The sequence below is a fragment of the Dendrobium catenatum genome, unplaced genomic scaffold, assembly GCF_001605985.2.
Source record: "Dendrobium catenatum unplaced genomic scaffold, ASM160598v2 original_scaffold_103796, whole genome shotgun sequence".
NCBI classification, from domain to species: Eukaryota; Viridiplantae; Streptophyta; class Magnoliopsida; order Asparagales; family Orchidaceae; genus Dendrobium; species Dendrobium catenatum.
Genome location: NW_021422234.1, coordinates 141,458 through 164,727, shown reverse-complemented (window position 1 = coordinate 164,727; position 23,270 = coordinate 141,458). Strand labels below are relative to the sequence as shown.

Genomic DNA, 23,270 nt, shown 5'->3' with positions numbered 1-23,270 from the left:
ATATATATATATATATAATTATATATAATATATATATATTAAAATGATTATATTTATATATAAATAAAATAAAGGGAGAAGAGATTTTCAAACAGGTACCATAGCACGGGAAATTTGAATCCCCCAAAGCCCTCGGTTGTCGATATGATCTGACTGAGTGGATCGAAGAGTATATTGGGATTGTTTGCTCTCCCGAACTCCTCGCCGTCGATTTGATCTGGCTCAGTCCAGCCAAAAGGGTAAGTGTTCTCCCCAACCTCCCCGTGAGGGGAGGGGGTGTTGGAAGGCTGTCGGATTTTCGAGGGGATTAAAATATCTTTTAAAATTAAATTAAGTCACGTAATCCACAAGTTGCGCGCAACAAGGATCATTGAAGACTATTAACATGATCAATTCGCTCTTCCACACTCCTCGTCGTTGATTTGATCCGGCTGAGTTCGAGCAAAGGGCAATGCCCTCCTCTACCTCCCTTCACGGGGAGGGGACGTCGGGATGTTGTCGAAATTTAAAAAAAATAAGAAACTCCCATGAATGTCAACACAAAATTTTATCATTTCAAATAATTAAATAAAATTTAATTAATTTAAAAATTAATTAAATCATATAATCCATGTGGAGGGAGGTTCGATTTTGCAAATCATAAATCCACTTATATCAAACTCACGAAATTGTGAAAATTTGAACATCTTCAATAGAGAAGAAGAATTCAGCAATCATTCTCTCTTTTATTGAAACTGATGGCACGAATGACTTTGAGTATGTAGAGCCTGCCAATGACTTTGCATCAAAGATTGAGGATAGCTGGGATGAACGTTTGAAGCATGAAATTAGTTTGATTTCATCTCAGTTGGATAAAAGACTCTCATGTAAGTTAAGAAAGTTCTTCCAAAGCGTGAAAGATATTATAAGGTCTCATCAATTGTAACAGATGATAATGATGAAGGGCAAGCAGCAAAAGGAACCCCTTATGGAGACTTTATGGGAATTACTCGTAAAGGCTTGTCCTGGGCTGAAAATTTACCTCATCAAGTTGAGGAGTTATGTATGGAGAATGACTTTGCTAAGAATCCTTCCAGATGTGTTGATGCTTTTGGTGAACACCTTAAGAAGATGCTTGATAATTTGATACATGATATGGAGAATGAAATCGATGACGAGCTTGATGTAGCACTCTTCTCAGATATATCTTTGGGCTGAGGGGATTGCCTTAAATGAAGAACTCTCACCTTGTGAGGATATGAAGTTAACTATTTTTGTAGAAGATATATCTTTGAAGCGTGAGAATGTGATGGACATTATGAAAAAATAATGCCATTATTGTGAACTTGGATAGCAGTGAAGTGAGAAGTCCTTTTATTTCTGAGGATGAAGATGTCACCGAAGTTTCCAATATTTCAAAATTAGATCTTAAGAGAATGTTGCTGATAAAACTGTAATTGGCATGAGCAGAATCTAATGTTTATTTTGTTGAAGATCCGAACCAAGCTACATTTTCTAAATAACATAAGTTATTAAGCGAGAAAGATACTCCTGATAAGTTGAAGGGAACACTGACAGCTGAAGGTGAAGGGTTAAATTGCTCAGTTTCTACAGGAAAAAGTTATGAAAGCTTTTATGATGAATTTATTGCTTATCAGATGGAGTCTGTATCATCATCTAGTCAATCTTTATAATCTATCTCAGATGAAAGTATTTAACTGTTCGCAGTCTTCATTTCAGCTGGTTTTTATTGACCCAAACACTAAGGAAAATTGTTTAGTTTGGAAAGGCTTTCACCGCAAAAAGGGCCTGAAAAATTAAAAAACCTGTGTGACATCACAAAATTATAAAAACTTAAAAGAGAATGCTAAGTTGCAAGGTTTTCAAGGTTAGGCTGTTCAAGTATAGCAAGCTGGAGAAGTATCATGATGATTTGCCTTCACAGGCATTATTGGGCCCTGATTGGGAACTCTTGTAAAGGAGCTGATTGAAATAATGTTACCAGCAAAGCTGATACTTATTCTAATTGAGTTTGCCTATTTTAAGTCATAAAATTAACGTTAAAATAAAATTTGCTGCATTTGCTGTTTTTCATATCAAAAAATATTTGTCCATATTTTAGGCGTTCCCTCATGGTGGTTAGAGCTTAAAAGCTATTCCTTCGATCCAAAGGCAAAATACAACACATTACAATTCACTTGTAAATAGGAGTAAAGATTTTAGTGCCCACTATGATTATGCTACAGGAATGGGCGAGTACAAAATAAATCCAGTCTGTCTAGGGATAGTATCAGGGAACTAATGCAGTCTGTAATTCATCCTGTGAGCAGGAGTAGGGGATTCGTAGTGCATCACAATTAGCCTGCAAAGAAGCAATAGAAAATTCATGTCAAATGGTGTTAACTCACAAGACAAAATACAAATTTCTTAGTGCCTATTGAATAAATATTTCCCAAAAAGCCACTGGATTCCGCAACATTTATACAAGCAGAATAGAGACTATATCGTTATGATAACTCTAATCTATATGTTAAAACACAACCCTGCATGTGCTCCAATAAATGTGTTAAAGTTTACAAACATTAATATCTGAGAATGCTGCGCGGATCAAGTGCTGCACTAATATAACATATTATTTTCAATTAAACATAATCCCGCATGTGTTCGACAAATGCGTTAAATTTCTAAACGCCAATGTTGAGAATGCTACGTGGGTTAAATATTCAAGCTTCATCCTCCTCTTTGAAAGGACTGGAGTCGACTTGACTTGAATCATAAAATGTCCTCAAAATTCCACGAAAATATAAGTTATTTAATATCACCCTGATGATGACCGCATTGACGGGAAATCTCAATGGGGATCTCAATTCAATAAGAAGTCTAAACACCCAAAATGAAATCTATCGTCTAAAAATTAAAACTCATCCACATCCCGCAACCGTTTGTCAGGTTGATAAATTTGAAATAACTTTAGCATCACAAAGAATGAATGTGTGTCTGGTGTATCACTAAGATCGTCCTCAAATAGTCTCTTGCCATTAGGGATGTCACAACCGTCCTCTGATTGGTGGTTTTGCCGCAAAATGGTACCATTATATTACGATCACGGGCCTTCTAAAGCCCGTATTTCCCAACCTTTAAAATCATTGAGTAATGAATAATAGGGTATATTCGATAGGCATGAAACCCTCTGTCAGCTAAGTGGATTCAGATCTCTTCTCCTTAGAAAAACACCAACTCAGGTTTACTAGTATTCATGGACGAAGCAACCATAGCTGCCGATAAGGTACCTTTTGTCAGGTTGGGTCGATCACCTCCTTGACTAAGTAGACTAGGGAACATGACAGCCCGGGACGATGGAACCATGGTCTTGATCGAAGCTCGTTTCATTCCCCCTCATCACCAGTCTTATGTTTTAGGTGATAGATTTTAAATCTCAAACTCCAAAGTTCATATCCAAAATTCAAACCCTTAAACTGTTGCTATTATACACTGGATTTATAACCTAATACGATATCTTTAACAAAATAGTCTTTATCGAAAGTTTCTCTCTCATACCGAGAGGGGTAATTAGACTATAGGGCTTGTGCCTATAAGAAACTAGAACTCAGATTATAAAGTCATCACAAAATGAGGGCGAAATCTCTTGGCAGTGTCTTTCTAAAACCCAATCCGCCTTCTAAAAATCACCCGGACCCTAAATCTGCTAAACTCTCCGCTGTCATCACACAAACAAAATAAGAAGAGACTAGCGCCCGCAAGAGGAATTTTTGGAGCCCACTGATAATTTACCAATTTAAGGTTTAATCAAACCTTAAATGGACTGAGTTTTTGACTCATTTTCCTGATAAAATTTTTGTTTGGTTTAAACGAAGGTTAATAGTGATGCAATCTAATTAATGGCCCTCATCTCAATTACACATACATACAACACTGATATAAACCAAGAATCAATTAACATGTTCGCACATCAACATTTCCTAAGTACTCAAACAATTTTTGTTCTTGGATGATGTTGTGATCTGAACAAAAGTTAACTGCTTCTTCTCGAATTTCTGGCATTGAGCTTGAGATGAGCGTAAGTGAGGATATGGGAGTGAAAGGTGACCTTTTTTTTTTTTCCCTTTTTAGGAACAAAGACTGAGATTTTTAGTGGAAAATTATGAAATTTGACATTTGATTGCAAAGCTATGACTTCGGATTCTATGTGTGTGTATTCTTGTTGGTGGGTGGGGTGTGTTGGAGTGAGTTTGATAATGATCCAGCAATATGATCTCTACACTTCTTTGTCTTCTTAGTTATGTTATCTTTATTGAGACTTTGTAATTAGTTTCTCTTTATGATTGCTTGTATTTACTATCCATCCTTTAAGGGTTATGATATTTTTATTACCTGTTTTCTTCATTTAGAATAAGGCGGATGCAATGAAAATTAAAGATGCTTGGATTGTTATTGGTGTTAATGAAAGTTTTCCTGCATTTTACATTTGTTTCTCTTGCTGTGTGCTTAAAGGCTCCTATCCTTTTTTCATGGGAAGCCTTAGAGCTTGTTATGAGATTTTTATCATTTTACTCTATTACTTTTGCCTCACCCTCTTTCAAGAAGGTGATATACCTATAGTCTACATAAGGACATAATGAAAAGATTTAAAACTCCAAGTCTAATATAAAATATAGCAGTTTTGCGTGTATGAGAAGTTGTTTCATTTATATGAATAATAGTAAGAAAATAATATAAATATAAGCATAAACAAAAAAAGTTTTATATGTATCAATATTTGCCCTTTTGACAATATTTTACCAAGGAAAACAAAAAGCATAAACTAATTAGGAAAGTGAAGAAAGATAAACTAACTACATATGCAATAAAACTATTCAAAATTCAAATGAAGTCTAAACTCTTAAAAAATGGACTACAACTTAAACTCAAGTGCTAAATTAGTAAATTAATTATGTTGAATGACTCTTCCTTCACATGAAGATCCACCAAGTAAACAATAGAATTTGCTAAAAACAGTGCTTACGACAGATGTGTTTGACATGAAAACTTAATAGACAATTCTATTTATTTAACATAAACAAGAACATTGGGGATAGAATTACGAGCAATAAGAAGCACGATTATACTGTTAAGATTAGTTAATGAATATCATCAAATTAGATTAATATTACATGATTTGAATGATTAAAAATTTCAATTGTCTAGGATAATTATTGTTCGTCATATTCATGATCATTTAAATAACATACTAAGATGTTATTTTATGTTAACTTATTAATGTGTATAGGAGTGTCAAAATGGGTTTTCTGGTTGGGTTTGGATCCAACTGAAATTTGACCCCGCTTTCATCTGCTTTGACCCAAATCCTACCCGACTAGGCAACGAGTCATAAATTCCCGACCCCCGACTTGTCGGGTTTTTAAGGTTGACCTGACCTAATCCATGGATTTTCAAGTTGACCCAAACCAGACCTGCGGATGCGAGTAGGCCAACAGGGTGCCAGTTGCGAGCGCGGATCCGTGTGTTTAGCTCGAGCGTAGGCTGCGGGGTGTGAGGCAGGGAGGGGGGGGGGGGGGGGGGGGGTGGGGGGGGGGGGGGGGGGGATATAATATATAATATAAGATATATATATTATATATATATATATATATATTAATATATAGAAGCCCAATCGGGCATGTATCGGAGAGCTTGATCACACGTCGGAGGCAAGCGTCGGGTGCAAGCGTCGGCGACTAGGTCGAGCCGGAGGCTGGTCATGCCGGAGGCAGATAGAGAGGTCAGAGTCGGGTCGGTGAGGCTAGGCACGACGGCGGGTCTGGTTCGATGGGAGCAGAGGAGTTAGGCGGGATAAGGAGAGTTGGCGGATGGTCAAGGGTCGGCTTGCTCGATGGAGAAGGGAAATCAGATGGGGCTTCGGCTTTTCTTGCAATTGTCGAAGGAAGAGAAGGAAAGTGCTACTTAGTTTCGAATGTTGGAGCACAGGCAGGAGTAAAGGTAAGTCAAAAATCCTCCTCTTCAGTTCTGAGAGTGTGCCAATGCGAGAGGGCTTCTATTTTGAGTGTATAAGGGAGGACGTGGGCAGTGATTTGTGGCGAACGTGGGAGCCATTGAGTCGTAGGGGTCGATCATGGGTATTGGGTCGGTGGTTGAGTCGAGTTGGAGGTTTTAGGTCAACATTATTAAGTTAGTTCATGTCAAAACAAGAACAGCTAAGTAAGAGCACATTTAACGAAAAATACTTAATATATTTATGATCTCTTCCATTCTAAAATGGTTGGGTAATATCACTACTACAACAACAACAACATCAAGCCTTTATCCCACTACATGGGGTCAGCCATTTGAATCTTTTTTCTCCATTGTGTCATGTTAGGAGTCAAATTCTCATTTAAATCTAATAAAGAAATGTCATTTCTAATACTAATATTCTTTAACCAAATCTTTTTAGGTATACATCTACCTTTTTTTAATATAAATCAAATCTAATACATTTACTTTCCTATCTGGGTCATCGGAAGGCTGCCATTTTATGTGATCAAACCATTTAAGGTGACTATAATCTTATCTTCCACTAGAGGAGAGCTACTCCAACCTTTTCACGTATATGCTTATTTCGTATTATGTCTATAAGAGTAAATCCACTAATCCACCTAAGCATCCTCATCTCTGCACCCCTTAACTAAATATTATGTTTCTCTTTTAATGACCAACATTCTGCACCATAAAGCACTGCAAGTCTCACCATCATGTTCACCAATTTCACTCCCAGTTAATTGATGACCTGAGTAAAAATAAAATTATGGGTAGCCCCACTATCAATCAATACTACCACCTCCATGCATGTTATTTCACCCTTCACCTTCATCTATGATTCGAAGTGAATCCTACTACTGAATTTAGGGAGACATCCGCCACATCCAGATACAACTTGTCATCTATCTCTCTCTCACCTCCCTCAGTTTCTCGTCATCACAGACAGTGAGAACCTGAAGAGTTCGATCCCTACACCTTTGCCCTGGAGTATATTTCTCATCACACCGGAAACATAGCCCTTTTGTCCTCTTCTCCTATATCTCCTTCTCTATCAGCCTCTTGAATTTTTCCCCACTCCCTCCTCCTACTGGCTTCTCCATAGTGGTCTCATTAATATTGCCTAATGCAGGCCCTTTGGGTGCTAGAAGAGTGGTCGTCGTTCTATAATAGCCTCTTGAGCTGCTGCTCCTAGCTCCCTTCTCTAGATTCTTCTAATTTTCCACCCGTTGTGCCAACTTCATGGCCTCCCCCAAGTCACGAGACATTAGAACTTTCACTGCTATTCTGATCTCTACCTTCAACCCCTTCATGAAGTTCCCCTCCAATACCGTATATGATAATCACTCCACCCTACTGGCTAGGTGCTCAAACTGCTCCTGGTTGTCTACTACTAATCCCTCCTATGTCAGAGCAAAGAACTACTAATAGAAATTCCCTCCCAAATCAGTTTGGAAACGTTCTATTATGCAGTCTTTGAATTCCCTCCAATTTCTGATAGGTCTCATCTGGTCTCTCCACTGATACCATGCAAGTGCATTCCACTCCAACCATAAGCCTGCTGATGTCAGCTTCTCCTCTTCCATTAGCCCATTAATAGCAAAGTACCTCTCCACATTATAGATCCACCCATACGCATCCTCCCCCTCAAAGATAGGCATCTTCAACCTCCTCACCTTCTGATCTCCCCCTGTTTCCCCTCATTCCTCCATAGTTTTCCCTTTCCCAAGCGTTCAACCCCCCCCCCCCCAAGTCTCCCAATCTTCCCTTCCCCTTTCATACCCATAACCTCCTTCTAATTCCCCTCTCCTCCCTTCAAAATCAGCCCCTCACGACCATAATTTCCTTCCCTACATTCTCAATCAGTGCCCCGTTTCTCCTGCACTCCATACCCATGCCTTTCCCCAAACCTATCTCCTCTATTACCCCCCCCCCCCCCCCAAACCCCTCCTCCCTCTAGAAAGGCTCCAGATGGGGTTTTCTCCTTTCTCCCTCTACAATCTCTACCTCTTCTTCATCCTTACAAATTTTAGAATTTATATTATGTCCTTCTGGCCCTCTCACTACAGGAGTTGCCAATTGATTGTGGAATTCTAACAACTTCTTCATCATCTCTCGTAAGTCCGCAACTTGCCCTTCCATTGAAGAAATTATGTCCACCGTGGTTTTGATTTCGTTTCTCTCCTTCCAATCTCTCCTCCAAAGCGTCCACTTTTTTGGCAGCCATTGTTCTCCGAATTTTTGTGACACAAAAATCTGAATTTTCCCTTCGAAAAACAGCGCTTTCATTCTTTAATGACCCAAGAACAGCCGCTGGAATTTGCAAAAACAACCCACAAACGATCCCAAGATTTGCTCTAATACCAATTTGATAGGGAACACTTATAGATCTCAAGTATTTTCTATCAATCTTCGGAAAATAGTGAAAACTCTCCACAAAAATCCACACAAAACCAGGAAAACAGTAGAAATTTATATTATTTGATGAAATAGAAAAGGAAAATAATAAGATACAATTGATCCTCTATTCTAGAGGAGGATCGTTCTCTCCCAATCTCTAGACGCCACTAGAGCCCAAAGAAATCAAAAAAAATCTCAAATTTCAGCCAAATTCAAGATATCGTAACCCTAGAAAAACAAACTATTTAATGCATACAAGTCAAAAAGAAATCCCTAAACAATCCCTACATTCAATTTCCCTCCTAAACTTCCTTCAAAATTCTTCCTAAACGGTTCTGTAGCAAGCGGGCGGTTGGATCCCGCGTACCAAAGGCTGATAGGTTCTGCCTCATGTCTCCGTGAGCCGGTCCCATATGGACCGGCTAGACCGGTCCAATGGATCGGTCTAACAAATTTTTTCCTAAGTTTGAGAGGCACTTTTCTATCACACAACAAGCCCAATTCATTCCTCAATTTTAACCATCCTACTTGAATTATGCTAATAATATCCCCATTTATTTCATCATCACTCTGAACAATATACCCAAGATATAAAAAACGTGTATGATAGACTGGTCCAAGATGGACCGGTCCAGCCAGCCCAAAATCAGGGTCAGCTCCTGATTTATTCCATTGAAGATCCATTATATCTTGCTTATTTTCTTCTACTTTTCATCTATTATCAAATTTCCCTAGTGTTTTGACAAAGAATTTATCTCAAAATCTGCTTGAATCTTGCAAAAATTCTAAATTTCAACCAAAGTTTTCTCGGCTCATGCACTTATTTCCTATCAGTGTGCTCTTATTAATGACTTGATCGCCCAAAGTCACAATCTCCCACTAGATCTATTACTACTAAAATTGCACTCCATATATTCAAATTAAGATATACTCAAACGAAAATATTTAAAGTCTAAGGTAGACCTCCATAATTCAAATTTACCTTCAACTCTCTCTCTCTAGTCTTATCAATAAGAAGAATATCATCAGCAAAAAGCATACACCAAGGCACAACCTCTTACAAATGTCTAGTGAGAACATCCATGACTAAAGTAAAAAAGATATGGACTTAAGGCTGATCCTTGATGTAATCCAATAAAAATATCAAAAAAAATACTTGGTCAAACCACTTTGTGTTTGAACACAAATAACAGCTCCTACATATATATCCTTAATGACTTGAATATAAGCATTATTAAACTCTTTCTTTTCTAGAACTCTCCATAGCACTTTCCTTGCAACTTTATCACATGTTTTCTCTAAATCAATAAATTTCATATGAAGATCATCATTATTCTCTCTATGCTTCTCCATCAAACCTCTCAATAAATATATAGCTTCTATAGTACATCTACCCGGCATGAATCCAAATTGATTTTGAGAAACATTAGTATCATGTCATAACCTATGCTCCATAACTCACTCTCACAGTTTTAAAAGTATGATACATTAACTTAATTCCTCTATAATTCACACAAACTTGTGCATCACATTTATTCTTAAAAATAGAAACCAACACACTCATTATTCACTCATCTGGCATCTTTTTAGTCTTCAAAATAATATTAAAAAGTTTAGTAAGTTAGAAAATTCCTTCATCACCTAAGCATTTTCACACCTCTATTGGAATATCATCAGGTCCAATAGCTTTTTCACACTTCATTTTTTTTAAATCTCTCTAACTTTGATTTAACTAAATATGCCGATAAAAACAAAAATATTTATTTTCTTTTAGGATGCTAAGGTCACTAAAGTCAATCGTATTCTCACAGTCTTCATTGAAAAGTTTAATAAAATATCTCATCCACTTTTTGTTAAATATACTCTTCTAATAAAAGCATTTTTTTTATTCTCATCCTTGATACACTTTACTTAAAATAAATATTTATTATTCGTATCTCTTTGTTTGACTAATTTATACATATATATTTCGTCCTCTTTAGTATCTAATCTATTATATAAATTATTAAAGCTAAAATCTTTACATCGCATACTGTTTTCTTAGACTCTTTAAGGGTATCTTTATATTTCTCATAATTATTAGAATTTTTACATCAAAACCAATTTTTTATAATAAATCTTCTTATGTTTTTTTTTTTATTTTTTTTGCACATTTGGAATCCACCAACAACTATTTTTATTATTAATAGCTTTTCACTTTTACACTCTAAGCACATCTTTTGTAACAAATTTAATATTACTAACTATTTTTTCACATATAACATTAGTTTCCTCATACATAGACAAAATCTTAAGATCTAGAAACTTACTCTCAAAAATATTTTTGTTATTATTCTTTAAATGCCTCCATTTAATTCTAGAACAACGTTTTATTTTATTTTTCATATTTTGCATATTCATCTTAACGTTCAAAACTAATAAGCGATGTTGAGTACATAAACCTTCACTCAAAATAACTTTACAATCTTTGCAATCTAAACTATCTATTTTTCTTATAAGAAAATAATTATTCTGAGTTTTACTATATAGTATATACATTCTTATAAGTGATTAGATATTCATCTCTTTTCTTAAATAAAGCATTAGCAATTACAAAATCATAATATATACAAAAATCTAATGTAGTCTTACCACCTTCATTAGTCACTCCAAACTCATAGTCACCATGAATGTTTTTAAAATCATCTACCTCTCTACCAACACATTCATTTAAATTTCCTCCAATAAGAACTCTTTCTTCAAGATTACATTAATTCTTCTAAGTCAACTTGAGGAGCATAAGCACTTATAATATTAATAATCATAACATCAACAAAAATCTTTAAAAGTATAATTTTATCTTCAATTCTACAAATTTTTCAACATTATCCTTCAAATTCCTATTTTTAATCACACCGTCATTTCTAATATGACTCCTACCAAAATATCATAATTTAAATCTTAAATTATCAATCTCCTTAGCCTTCTCTCCAATCCATTTAGTTTTCTGAATACATTGAATATTTATCTTTCTATGAATCATAAAATCTATCAAATCCATTAATTTGTTGTAAAAAAAACCAAAATTCATATCCTAATTTTAGTTTCATGGACTTGCTTATTTTCCCACATCCATCCATGATGTGGGGACTATTGCCTATTTAACATGACACCCAAGCCCCGGTGTAGCAACCGTGCACACTTTTTATTGTATTCAGGCCACACAGCGCATCGCTTCCAGGGAACACCTTAGCATTAACACAATGTATTAAAGAATTCATGTCATGATTATTCGACAAATTTTATGCTAGTTGACGACTATCTAACGCATCCCTCCATTTTTTTCATCCAGGACTTCAAAATGTCAACGACTGTGTTGATTGGGTAATATCAATGCAATGAGAAAATAAGTAAAATACCAACTTTCCAATTAAAATATACAACAACTAACAGTGAAACTTACCAAGTTGAAACACATCGTCATAAAGAGCTCAACAAATTCATGTATTCTCACATCTTAAAAGAAGGTTGACAAGAAAAGTCATTTCTTGGTGTAGAACACCTTCACAAATGGAGACAAATCCATGACAACAACTATGCTAGGAACCAGGAGGGAAAAGCACTACCATGAGAGGTTCAGTTTTGGCAGTAAAAAATTTGTATCATCAAAATTTCAGTTGCATATAGATTGTAATCTAAAAATAAAAGGAATGGTGAAGATAGCAGAATATAATTATCAAAAGAACAACCACTTAATGGCATGCTTTGTGCACCAAACGGGATCATAAGTAATTATAAACCATGAAAATCTACATAAAATAAAATATTGAAATTGATAATATGTGAGAAACAACGACATTCATTTTATTTACATGATGCGTGGATCACATATAACCATAAAACATCCAAACACTTTCAAAATCTACATGGAATCTATTAGTTGTGAAACTGTACATACAAATTCATGACTCCCCCAATAAAGAAACAAGCAATACGGAAGTAACAAGAGTGTCAAGGTAAAACAAGACTAATTGTAAGTAAGTAATCAAAATGGTATTTAATTAATACCTCTGCAAATTGCATGATACTAACTACAATCAGAAAACCCTCTCTCGCCATCAGCACCGTCATCAGAGCCTGTCAATACACCGCTCCAGCTCTTCCCTTCCAAATCTCCTACCCCCTAATTCGCAGTCCTTTCTTCGTGCCTCCAAGTACACAACCAACCAGACCACCATGAAATAAACCTCTAGCATTGCCTGAGCCCACATAGCAAATCTTCTTCCAGCAAATGCAGAAAGAAGCAACCTCCCCAGCCTTCCGCTCAAGGCTATCTCTAAGCATTTCATCCACATACACTGTCTAGTGACTAACGTCACCAGAAAGACCCCTTCCTTCACCACTTCTTGCCCTGTCCTTCTAATATCATCCACAACAACAATCCAAGGCACCAAAACGAGAATCATGGACACCGCCAAGTCCAATAGCCCCCAAACAAACAGAAACCCAGGAAGCTCAGTATCTTCATTCCCGGACAACACGGTTAAGGAGAAGGGCATGAGCTTGACCTTGATGAAGAGCTTGAATAGCTTGTTCTGGTCCTCGACGTTGGCAAAGAACCAGATGCAGAGGAGCTGAACCAGCGCGTCCCTGATGGCCCACTTCAAGAATACGAACCCGACGAGGCGCCGGACTCCTAATCTTGCGCCATACCGAAGGGCCTGGGTGAGAGACGGTACGGGTCGGGAGAGCATGTTACAGGCAACGCAATAGAAAACAACACCAAAAGCAGTGGCATAGCAGAGGATAAATCCCAGGATAGCGACCGCGTGGGCGGAGGAGAGAAGGGAGAGGAGATGGACAAGCTGGAGTCCGTCCTTGCCTAATGAGAAGCCTTTTGCAGCCCGATCGGCCTCTTCTTGGGAGGCGTTCTCCGAATCTGAGAGAGAGAAGAGGATGCGGGAGGGTGGGTCAGGGGTGTACTTAGGGCGAATCCCAACCCTAGCCAAAGCACTAGAATTTAAGGAGAGGAAGATATAGATCGGGGAGGAAAAGGATGAGTTGGGTGAGGAACGGCGACCGAGTGACGGCGAAGATGAGAAAAAGTCGTCAGCGAGGGGCACGGCAGGAGAGAGGTGGAACAAACGAGGGGTTTTAGAGGAGGATGAGGTGGGCGAAGACGAAGATGAAGAGGGAGGAGAGAGACGGGAAAGGAGTGATCGGAGTAGGGGATCGGTATCAGGGAGGGAGGAGAGGCGAAGGGTTCCGGCCAGAAGAGCGGAGCGTAGGGAAAAGAGGAGAAGCGATACCAAGAGAAGAACGGGGAGTGAAGAGAAGAAGGATGACATGGATTGACGTAGGACGGCCATCGACGACGACGACCGGCCGCCGGCTGCAGGCCCGGCCATGTAAGGTGACTTGAAGGCTTCAACGTCCGATTCTTTAGCTCGAGTCGACTGGTTCTGAACTCGCAGTCCGCAGACCACAATATCTTATATTTGGGGATTTACTTAGACAATAACACTCACTACTATCTTATATTACATATTTAATATCTAAATTAATATTTATTTAAGATATCACTCAATTGACCCCTCTCTTATCATGATAAAATCTCACCATGAAGGACATTCAAAATGATGGGATGTCATAATAAAAGACATTATTGGATCTTATGGTGAATGCAAGGATGAGATCTCAGTGGTAGGCCATCGATAGGACTAACGATATGTGCATCTAAAATCCTCGAATATAATAAGAAAATTTATTTTGTGTGGATGTTGAACGTCATCCGGAGAGTAATCAGAATGAGTCATGTCATCTTTTTATTGTAGCGCGTCTTGGTACTGCTCAATACAGCGGCTTGATACCGCTCGGTACTGCAGCATCCAGACGTTGAGTTTTGTTTGGCGTCCGCACAGAATAATTTCTCCGATAATATAATGAAAAACTTGAAAAAAAAAATGTGATACGAACTAGCATCATTAACAAAAAATATACAATAAAAATAAGTAAGATGACATATTTAATATTACTTAGAGAATTAAATTGTACATCAAACATATGAATAAAACAGTTTAAAAATACTATGCAAGTATATCTCACTTTACATTTCGTAAGGCTTTTTGGTGCACTTGACCAACCAAACATTATGTGGGAAAGGTTAAAGTTCAAAATATTAAGCATAAGTTATTGAATTTATTGTTTTAAACATTGTGGAAGACTTTCAATCGATTCTAGATACTCTAGTGTGTTGTTTTCTATCATGATTGGCTCTAGTAACATCTTCTTCTCTTTAGCCTTTTGAGTATCACTTAACCTAGGTTTTTCAATCACCCCTTGACTTTCTCCCCTCTCTCATCATAATGCATGTTTATATGGTATTAAATCATAATATAGTCTAATATTGTTCATTACCTATGTTTCACTCTAATTGTTAGCAAGTATCGAGTGATTGTTAAGAGGAATGTCAGGCATCCAAAAGATAATAGGTGTTAAAGTTAATATTCTCCTATGAGAGGTGAGATCATGGGATTAAGAAAATGGGTGTTCAATAATAGTAATTAATAGACACAAACATCAATCATTACATATCATCAAGTAATAATTGACAATAAAAATCTAAAAATTTGATGAGGGTGAACGATTAGTTTGTTCATTTTCTTGATGAAATATGAGATGAGCTCAACGAGGAGATGAGCATCATACATTGATATTTAAAAGAGGACACATGATCATCATTGGCAAGCACTGAGCAATTTTGATTTGAAATATTAAAAGTCGTGCAATGCTACTATCATAATCTAGCTTGGGAGTTCAAAGTCCTAAGGGGGGAACGAATGGTTAGATAAGATTGAAAATTTTATACATACTTAAAAAATCCACATCATAGTTTAAAACATTTTTTTCCAAAATAAGTATTCCAAATTCATTAAGTAGACATTAAATCATAAATTTACAACATAGATAAATTTTTCCATATGCATATAGTCATATGAATAAACATAACTAGAAATATTGCATCTAACATGTGATCATCTTTTAAAATACATTTGAATGTTTGGAATCATACATCTATCATAATTATACATATGCCTGATCTAAAGACTACTTCCAAATACTTTCCTAACATAGTCCATCAAAAACTATCTTTAAAAGTAATCCTAATTATATAAAAATATATAACTTAGTTGATACATTGTAGTTCTAAATAATGGTAAACACAATAGGGAAATGAAGCAATGAGCATATTAATCATTGAACATTATAGGAATCTACATATAACATTGCATGTAGACTATCAACCATGGAATAAAAAGAAAAATGGTCATAGCATATGTCATTATTTTTGAGGTTGTAGGCATAACTACAATGGTTGAATATGTCACAATCCAACCCGACCAGGATATGTTCTACCATGTTGAGCTGTAACAGGAAATCCAACTCCTCCACAAGATTGCTTTCATTTCATCAAAATGTATATATAACAGTACATGACTACAAATAAATGTTACATAACTAAATAAAAAACTAGTTATGACTGTACAAAAATCAATAAAAGAAATATCTACCAACTCCGATCAAATTCTGAAACTATTAATTAACAAGCTCCTTCCTTTTCCTAGATCTTGAAAATCATAAGGAAAATCATACTCAGCATGCCACACAAAGGGATCTAAATTTCAAAATTCTTTTATTAAACATTTTTCATAATATTTAAAAGTAGTTAAATGTAGTATAATAAATCATTGTACAATACTAAAAGCTTAGCAGTTATTCAAATATTTAAATACTAAAATTGAGCAATTAAATAAACTAAAATTCATATCACAGAACAATTCGTATCAATTTCAAATCAGTTGCATTTTTTGTTTTCCCAAAACTTGATAGAATCTCAAAGAATTTTAGCCTCTTATGACTACATTTTGTGATTATAGCACCATAACAGATATATATAGGCACCAGAACATAGCTTATAGCCACTATAACATATCTTATAAGCATCAAAATATTCTCTTACATAAACATAATCTCAAAAGATTGTAGACCCTTATATCTCCAAATAGAGATTTTTCAATTACATTATATATGAATTTTTAGGGTTTATAAGATATGTTCTTGTGGCTATAATTTGAAGATATAAGGGGCTGCAATCTTCATAGTATTGCAATCTTTTGAGATATACTCTTTAAGAGCTTAGAGCCACGTAATCTTTTGATATATACATATTTCATCACATTATATATAGCAGGTAAAACACAATTGAACGCATATCATAATTGCACAATTTCCTATAACAGTGGTCAACATGAAATATTATTAAGCAATATTCACACTTTCAAAATACAACCAAATTATCATGAATTTTATAAAATATTATTTTAAGATATTAATTGTACTACAACACTATTTTCAACATCCATATTATTTTATATTTGATAAAAATCATACAATTTTAAAAATATTAGGTTTAAAATTTTTAGAAAATACTCAAAACGTTCATAATCTTAATCTTTATAACATATAAAAAATTACGTGGTTAAAGTTTATCGGTGCAAAGTTATCCACATTTTTCACTAATGAAAATATAAATTTAATTGGAAATTAAAAAAAAAACTTCGTATTTTTTAAAACTGAGATATGCATAATGTGACCTACCTTGATTTGGACAACTTTTTCAAACGGCCCAAAAATCCATTTTTCTCTCTCCAACATCTCTCTTTCTCTCTCCTACTCAGCCGACAACTCAATCAAAATGAATGGAATAATGCTTTTACAATATATTTAATGTATTGTTAATGGTCTAGCGCTGCGGTGCTACTATCAAAGCACTATGATGCTAGTGCAAAACTCAAACCTAAGACTATAGCACTGTAATGTCATTATTTGACATATGGTCCTATAGCAGCACTAAGACACTCGGACACCCAATGCGAAGCGGATCAAATAGTAATATTTTTCAAATTTTGCCCAAATTCATGCCAACCACTTGCGACTCATTCTATAATGCATGCAATCATTTTTCATGTATTAAAACACTCTCAAAGACATGCAAATGTGTTCAATACTCAAAAATTCAAAGATTTATCTTTTTTCAATCGGTTTGAAACAGTTTAAACCAAATGCTGAATATGGAGGAGTTACATAATATTAGCCTTATTATGGATTATATCATAAAGGGCATATCATTTGAATTGAATCATAGATTATGACATAGGTAACATAGCTTTTGGGTTTCATCTTGAAACATCTTGAATTTCAAGGTAAATAACTAGATATTCTTTCTTGGATCTCATAATTTAGCTTAAACCTAACTCATACAACCAATCTTTATCAATCAATACAAATACGACATAAATAATTCAATTACTCCGTTCCTAATAGAATGTTTGCTTGATCATTTTCTTGATAAGAAGTGAGACTAAAAGAACAAAAAGGCGAGCTTTAGACATTAGTGGCTAACAAACTTTGAAAAATGATATTGGCTAGAGCAAAGCAATGGTCGATAAGAAAAGTTTAAAGTGAGGTGATTATGAGCAACCAACTTGGTCAGTCTTTGGATAGGAGGGCACATTAGTTAAGTGAGAAGAGAAGAGCATCAAATATTAGGCATCAATCAATTGCAAATTTAGAGCAATGGTCAAAGGGAAACACTAAAAGTTAAGCAATGATGGTACTTAACTTAGGCTTCGTTTGATTCGGTTTATGCTTACATAAAAAGGAGTTTTAGAAAAGGAGGTTGAGAAAAAGCCGTTCAATAAAATGGAATTTCAATAATGAGATATGTTTGACTAATATTTTTAAAAGTGCTTATTAATACTTGAAAGTAATTTTAAATTGTTTGTTTAGGAGTTCTGCTTTTGAGATTTTATTATTTAATACTTGAAAGTAATTTTAAATCAGTAATTCGCTTCTGAAACTCCGTTTTGTGACCGAAGAAGCAGATACAAAAAGAATTTTGTAACCGCCGAAAAAATGATGTTTATTAAAAAGGAATTATTGTTAAGCTTTGATTCCAAACAGTAAATACTAATTGATTTCGACGTTTGAATATGGAAACGGAAAAAAAAAAAGCCTAATCAAACGAGGCCTTAGTCACTCTTCTGACAAAAAGAGGGGTTGTGTGCCTTGGAAAGCCAACATAAAATATTAGTAGTGTTTAATCAAATATTCAAAAAATCAGGTCTAAGCTAAGTAGGACTGGTTCAAGCTTAATCAATTCATTTCAAGCCAAATCAACTCAATTTACTTGATCTAATATCAAGAGGAACTATTCAAATCTATAAATGAACTTGCCCACGTCAGTAACAATGACATGAATTCATTTCAAGTAACCAACTAAATCTATGAACTCATCCAAAGAAAAGGCGAGCGCAATGGCATTGACATATTTTTAGTTCCTTAAGAAATCGACAGGTTCCTCAAGAAGTCAACAACTTGCCCATGACTATAGCAATTTGATTTTCGGGAAAATTATTGACTTCACTAAATCATTATAGTTGTCCACATGCACATGATCAACATAGACTCATTTCATGTATGTTGTCGGTCTACATATTTTTTACATATGCTTTATATTTTGTATTGTCATTCCTATAGAACATAAATTCTATAAATATAGCATAAAAGAGCCATTTTCTAGACTTTTGGAATGTTTTCTTATACAATGAACATTAATAATAAAATCTTATAGCTCCTCTTTAGATTTGGGTTCCTTTAACATACTTCTTGTCTTTCCTCTTTTTTTTTTCATCATGCTTCTATCCACTAAAATCTCATAGCTTTGAAGGTATGAATCTTATATTATCAATGAATAAATATGGATCCAACAAGTAGCTAGCAAACATCTGATATCCTAACTGGATGGAATTTCAGATAAATAGAAAACGGGGGAAGGTAAGTCTAGAAAAGCAAAATCCAAAAGTAATTCGCTAGGATTTCAAACAATAGCTAGAGCTGTGAAAGTTGTTTTACAGCACATTAGTAGAAGATCTAATTGTAAAAATCAGCTTCTCATTACAAAAAAAATTTTAAAAATGATAAAAAAAAATAGAAAAAAAAAAAAAGTTGTCAAATAAAAGGGTAATTACGATCTGAAAAACAAAACAATCAAAAAGTTGCCCCAAATCCAAACACTCCCCCAAGTTTTAGCCAATTTTTTTAAATAATAGTTCACTCAAGTTCTAAGCTACCAAGAATCTCCTTAATATGGGTGTTTCTTAGTTGACTCTGAAAATCATCCCAAATTCATTCCTAATATCTCTCAAAATAGTTTATTTTGATTTAAAATAACTGAAATATAAATTTTGAATGATAAATCATGTATAACACTGATCTCAAAGCTAATTCATTCAAACAGTCATAGATTGAATCTCACAAACAATTTCATCAGCATTTTTCATTATCACATAAGAGACAAAATGAATAACATCATAAACAGAGAATTCCTCTGAAATTTCATAGATGAAGTTGCAGAAAATCAAAATCATGACAGGAAGTAATTAACAAAATAGATTATCACACCAGGACATTGCTGGGAAAACAAATTGTTTGTTAATAACAGAAGAACTAATTAGATTTACAAACATAATGATGACAGTCTTGATATCTGAGGAAGCATAAGCTTGCATGCTTACATCTTAACAATAGTTCAAACACATCATCCTTATCTAGTTTGTTGACATCTAGTATGATATGTTTCCTGCTGCAAAGTTCCCCCCAATCATTAAGTTGGGCTTGATGTGGCTGAAAGGAAAATAGATGTAAAACAAAACAATCAATATTTTTCATTCAAACAAGCTTTTCTGAACCAAAAAAAGAAAAAAAAGAAATAAACTTTCATGCAGTGAAGCTGCTGTGGTAGCCTAATAGTTTCTAGGATGCTACAATACACTTCAATGTCAGAAGAGGTATGTTGCATTGTCTAATAAATTGACCAAAATATACTAATATTCCTATTGCCATTTTTCCTGGTTACTAAGCAGAAAATTTCGATATATAATGAGAGAATATGTCCAAATTCTATTGCCAGGTTACTAAGCAGAAAATTTCAGAAAAAAAAGTCATCTAGTATTTCAGAAACAAGCAACAACGTAGACAGTCAGAGTAAGGTGCCTTCGGATCTCAAAAAGCCTAATTAAAATATTTTAAAAAGTGGAGTTTGCACAGATTACTTGCCAAAAATGACTGCCAGCTGATCTGATATTACAAAAAATACAGCCTTGACATCCTTAACAGTAATATGTTAATTAGAAGAGAAAAAAGTCTGTGGGTGGTTAGATACGCACATTCTCCGTGTATTTAGGTGTATTTTAGTGTGTGCTATGCATCGAATACACCTCAATTCACAACATATGCACCCAAAAGAATACTTAAGTGCACATTCAGCACACTTAAATTTAAGCTTCGTTTGAGACGGCTTTTTTAGGGCTTTGTAAAGCTGCTTTTTTAATAAAAAATCCCTTGAAAGTAGGGAAAAAACATATGTATAAAGCTGTCCCAAACGAAGCCTTAATTGTGATGTGAATGTGTAATTTTGTTGTTGAGGTTTTAGGCGAGCTCAACATTCCAAAAGATTAATAAATCTTAGGACATAAATAAGTGATCTTTCAACAACTGCTTTAGGATGAGAAGAACCAGCAGTGACTTAGATGAAACCAAATTAAGGAATTTATATACTTAGCACTGAATTCTTATGTAGTTATATATCTACCGTTTAAATTTTTATACTCACATGACAGGTTAGCTTCTAGATGACATCAAAATATATGCATGACGAGGAATACTTCAATTTAGTTAGTTAATATTAGTAATTTATTATATCATTTATAAATTAAGATGTTACATAGATAGATATAAAGATTTAGCATTAGATATATAAATACTAAAACCCTTTTTATTAAAAATGAGCCATCTAGAACTTTCTAGATCTCAGAAATATCAGATTAATCATGCCACATAGCACAAGTTGAGAAAATGCTCAGCAGCTTCTAGTCTTCATTGGGAATAGCATTGCTATGATACAAAACAACCTCTACAAATTCAAGAATTCATAAGAACTCAAAAGAAAAGCATATAGCACAGGCTGATTCAGAAGTCAAAATGAAAAGTTTGGAAGTAGAATCAAGCAGTTGGATTCAAACAAGCAAAATTTGAGCTTATTGATCAATAAGCATCAAGGATAGATAAGATTCATCTAATGAATAATGAAGCAGATAGTTTAGAGATGAACTAATTTCATATAGATACAAAGTTATTTTAAATGTTGGTCTGCTTCTCATCAGCCTAAATTCTGAATCATAAAATGCCAACTTTTCATATAAATTACTCATCATTTTTGTTCTATACTGTTCTCTTTTGCTCTCCATGGATACCATAGAAATATCAATACATAACAACAAACTACCCAATGTACAAAAGAGAAAATTTAACTACACTCACCTAATAATCTTCACTACCTAGGGCACCCTGAAATCTTTCTCACAATTCCACATCGAAACTAACATGTTTGTTCTATAAAGTACACCAAATTACCTGTTGTAGAGTACGCTGGCCGACCGAGTCCCATTGTAGCAGATGAACCAGAGCAACACGATGATCAATATGTCTAGATCGAGTTAAGACCTATTATGCCCAAAAACTTATAAAATTTCCTCTTTTCAAGAGAGAAAAAAAAAATTTCCGCAACCAAGTTGAATATAACTGGAATATCGATATTCTATTTTTTAATGGAATCAAGAATGAACGCAGTTAAAGAGAACAAGATGGATAGAAAGAACAAGGATACTGAATAGGTATCTCTCCCACCAATCTAGCATGTAGAGGCCCATGGTGACGTTGTAAAGATGGATCTTCCGGCTGACAAAATTCATCCTTTTGTTCTTTACAGATTCCCTTTCGATCCTCCCGATTCACGATTCCTTCTGGAGAGAAACGTGCAGCAGGAAATAGAGAGGCCGAGATCAATTTCTAGGAGGAGACCAACACAACTGCTATTATATAGAGCGATAGAGAAAGGGGGAGAGAGAGAGAGAGAGAGAGAGGAGAGGAGAAGGTAGGATTGTAGCAAGTAGGAAGAAGACTTGGAACTCCTCTTGCTTTGACCTTTGGCTGTTTCGGAGCTTCCCCGGTCAGAGAAGGAGGGCATTGATAAATTGCTACGAGTCCAAGCAAGAGAAAAAGAAAGAAGACGACGGGCCGCCTAATCAATCAACAGAACAACTGGCGCACAGACGCACAGATTGGACCCAAAGGAAAACGTGTAAGCTTAAATATTATAATAATAATAATGATTTACATATATATCATAAATTTTTATAATTATTACATTTCACATACATAATTTTATGTATCTAATATTTAATTTTTTATAATTATTTTCATAAAACAAATTTCTAAAGCTTATAATATTATAAATGCTAACTTAGAGTAAATGCATTTGTGTTGGTACAACTAAAATTAATAATAATTTTGAATTATCCAAATAACTTTAAAATTAATATTTCTTAGAGACCCAGCTAGAGAGAAAGAAAGAGATTTTAGAAATAGAAAGTAGATTTTGGTGCTCTTAAGCTGATTTCGCTCGACAAGCTAATTGAAAAAATTGATCAGTTTGTGGTATGTTATCATTATCCTATCTCAATTTTCATATTGGGTTATTTGTACGAGTGTTTTGATAATATATTCAAGTAAATGAAGCTTGGGGAACTTTCCATCATTTAACTTCTGATATGTTGTAGAATAAATTGTTAGGGTCAGGTTGATAGGAAAAATCTAGAATTTTATTATATATTTTTAACGACATGAAATTTTTTAACTATTTAGTGAGAATATTGACACTGATAGGAGTGGCTATAGAATAATAATAACTTCAAATTTAT

At 34.8% G+C, this 23,270-nt stretch overlaps 2 protein-coding genes across 3 annotated transcripts in view; both read right to left on the bottom strand.

The window, feature by feature from the left end:
- The window catches only part of LOC110109109, a 25,505-nt gene extending 11,612 nt beyond the window's left edge, over positions 1–13,893 (bottom strand). The window contains exon 1 of one of the 2 annotated variants that reach the window (XR_003699637.1): positions 12,460–13,893. Coding sequence is in view for 1 of the 2 variants with exons in the window: in XM_020840023.2 (XP_020695682.1) it covers positions 12,522–13,799 (1,278 nt within the window). In the remaining variant the exon portion in view is untranslated. Of the gene's footprint in view, positions 1–12,205 lie in introns of those variants that run through there. The other variant, XM_020840023.2, reaches the window with a different exon arrangement.
- A 5,919-nt stretch (positions 13,894–19,812) lies between these two features.
- On the bottom strand, positions 19,813–22,605 carry LOC110109110. The gene is made up of 3 exons (XM_020840024.2): positions 22,178–22,605; positions 21,925–21,997; positions 19,813–20,136 (listed from the first exon to the last, which is right to left on the bottom strand). Exons 1-3 carry the CDS (start codon positions 22,260–22,262, stop codon positions 20,076–20,078), a joined length of 219 nt encoding a protein of 72 aa, XP_020695683.1. The 5' UTR covers positions 22,263–22,605; the 3' UTR covers positions 19,813–20,075.
- Positions 22,606–23,270: the final 665 nt, after the last annotated feature.

Coding starts and splice junctions, on each gene's coding strand:
- LOC110109110 (XM_020840024.2), bottom strand. CDS start 22,262: ATGAATTTTGTCAGCCGGAAGATCCATCTTTACAACGTCACCATGGGC. Junction 21,998..22,177: donor GTGGGAGAGATACCTATTCA/GTATCCTTGTTC, acceptor AACTCGATCTAG/ACATATTGATCATCGTGTTG. Junction 20,137..21,924: donor GCCAGCGTACTCTACAACAG/GTAATTTGGTGT, acceptor TTTTCCTTTCAG/CCACATCAAGCCCAACTTAA.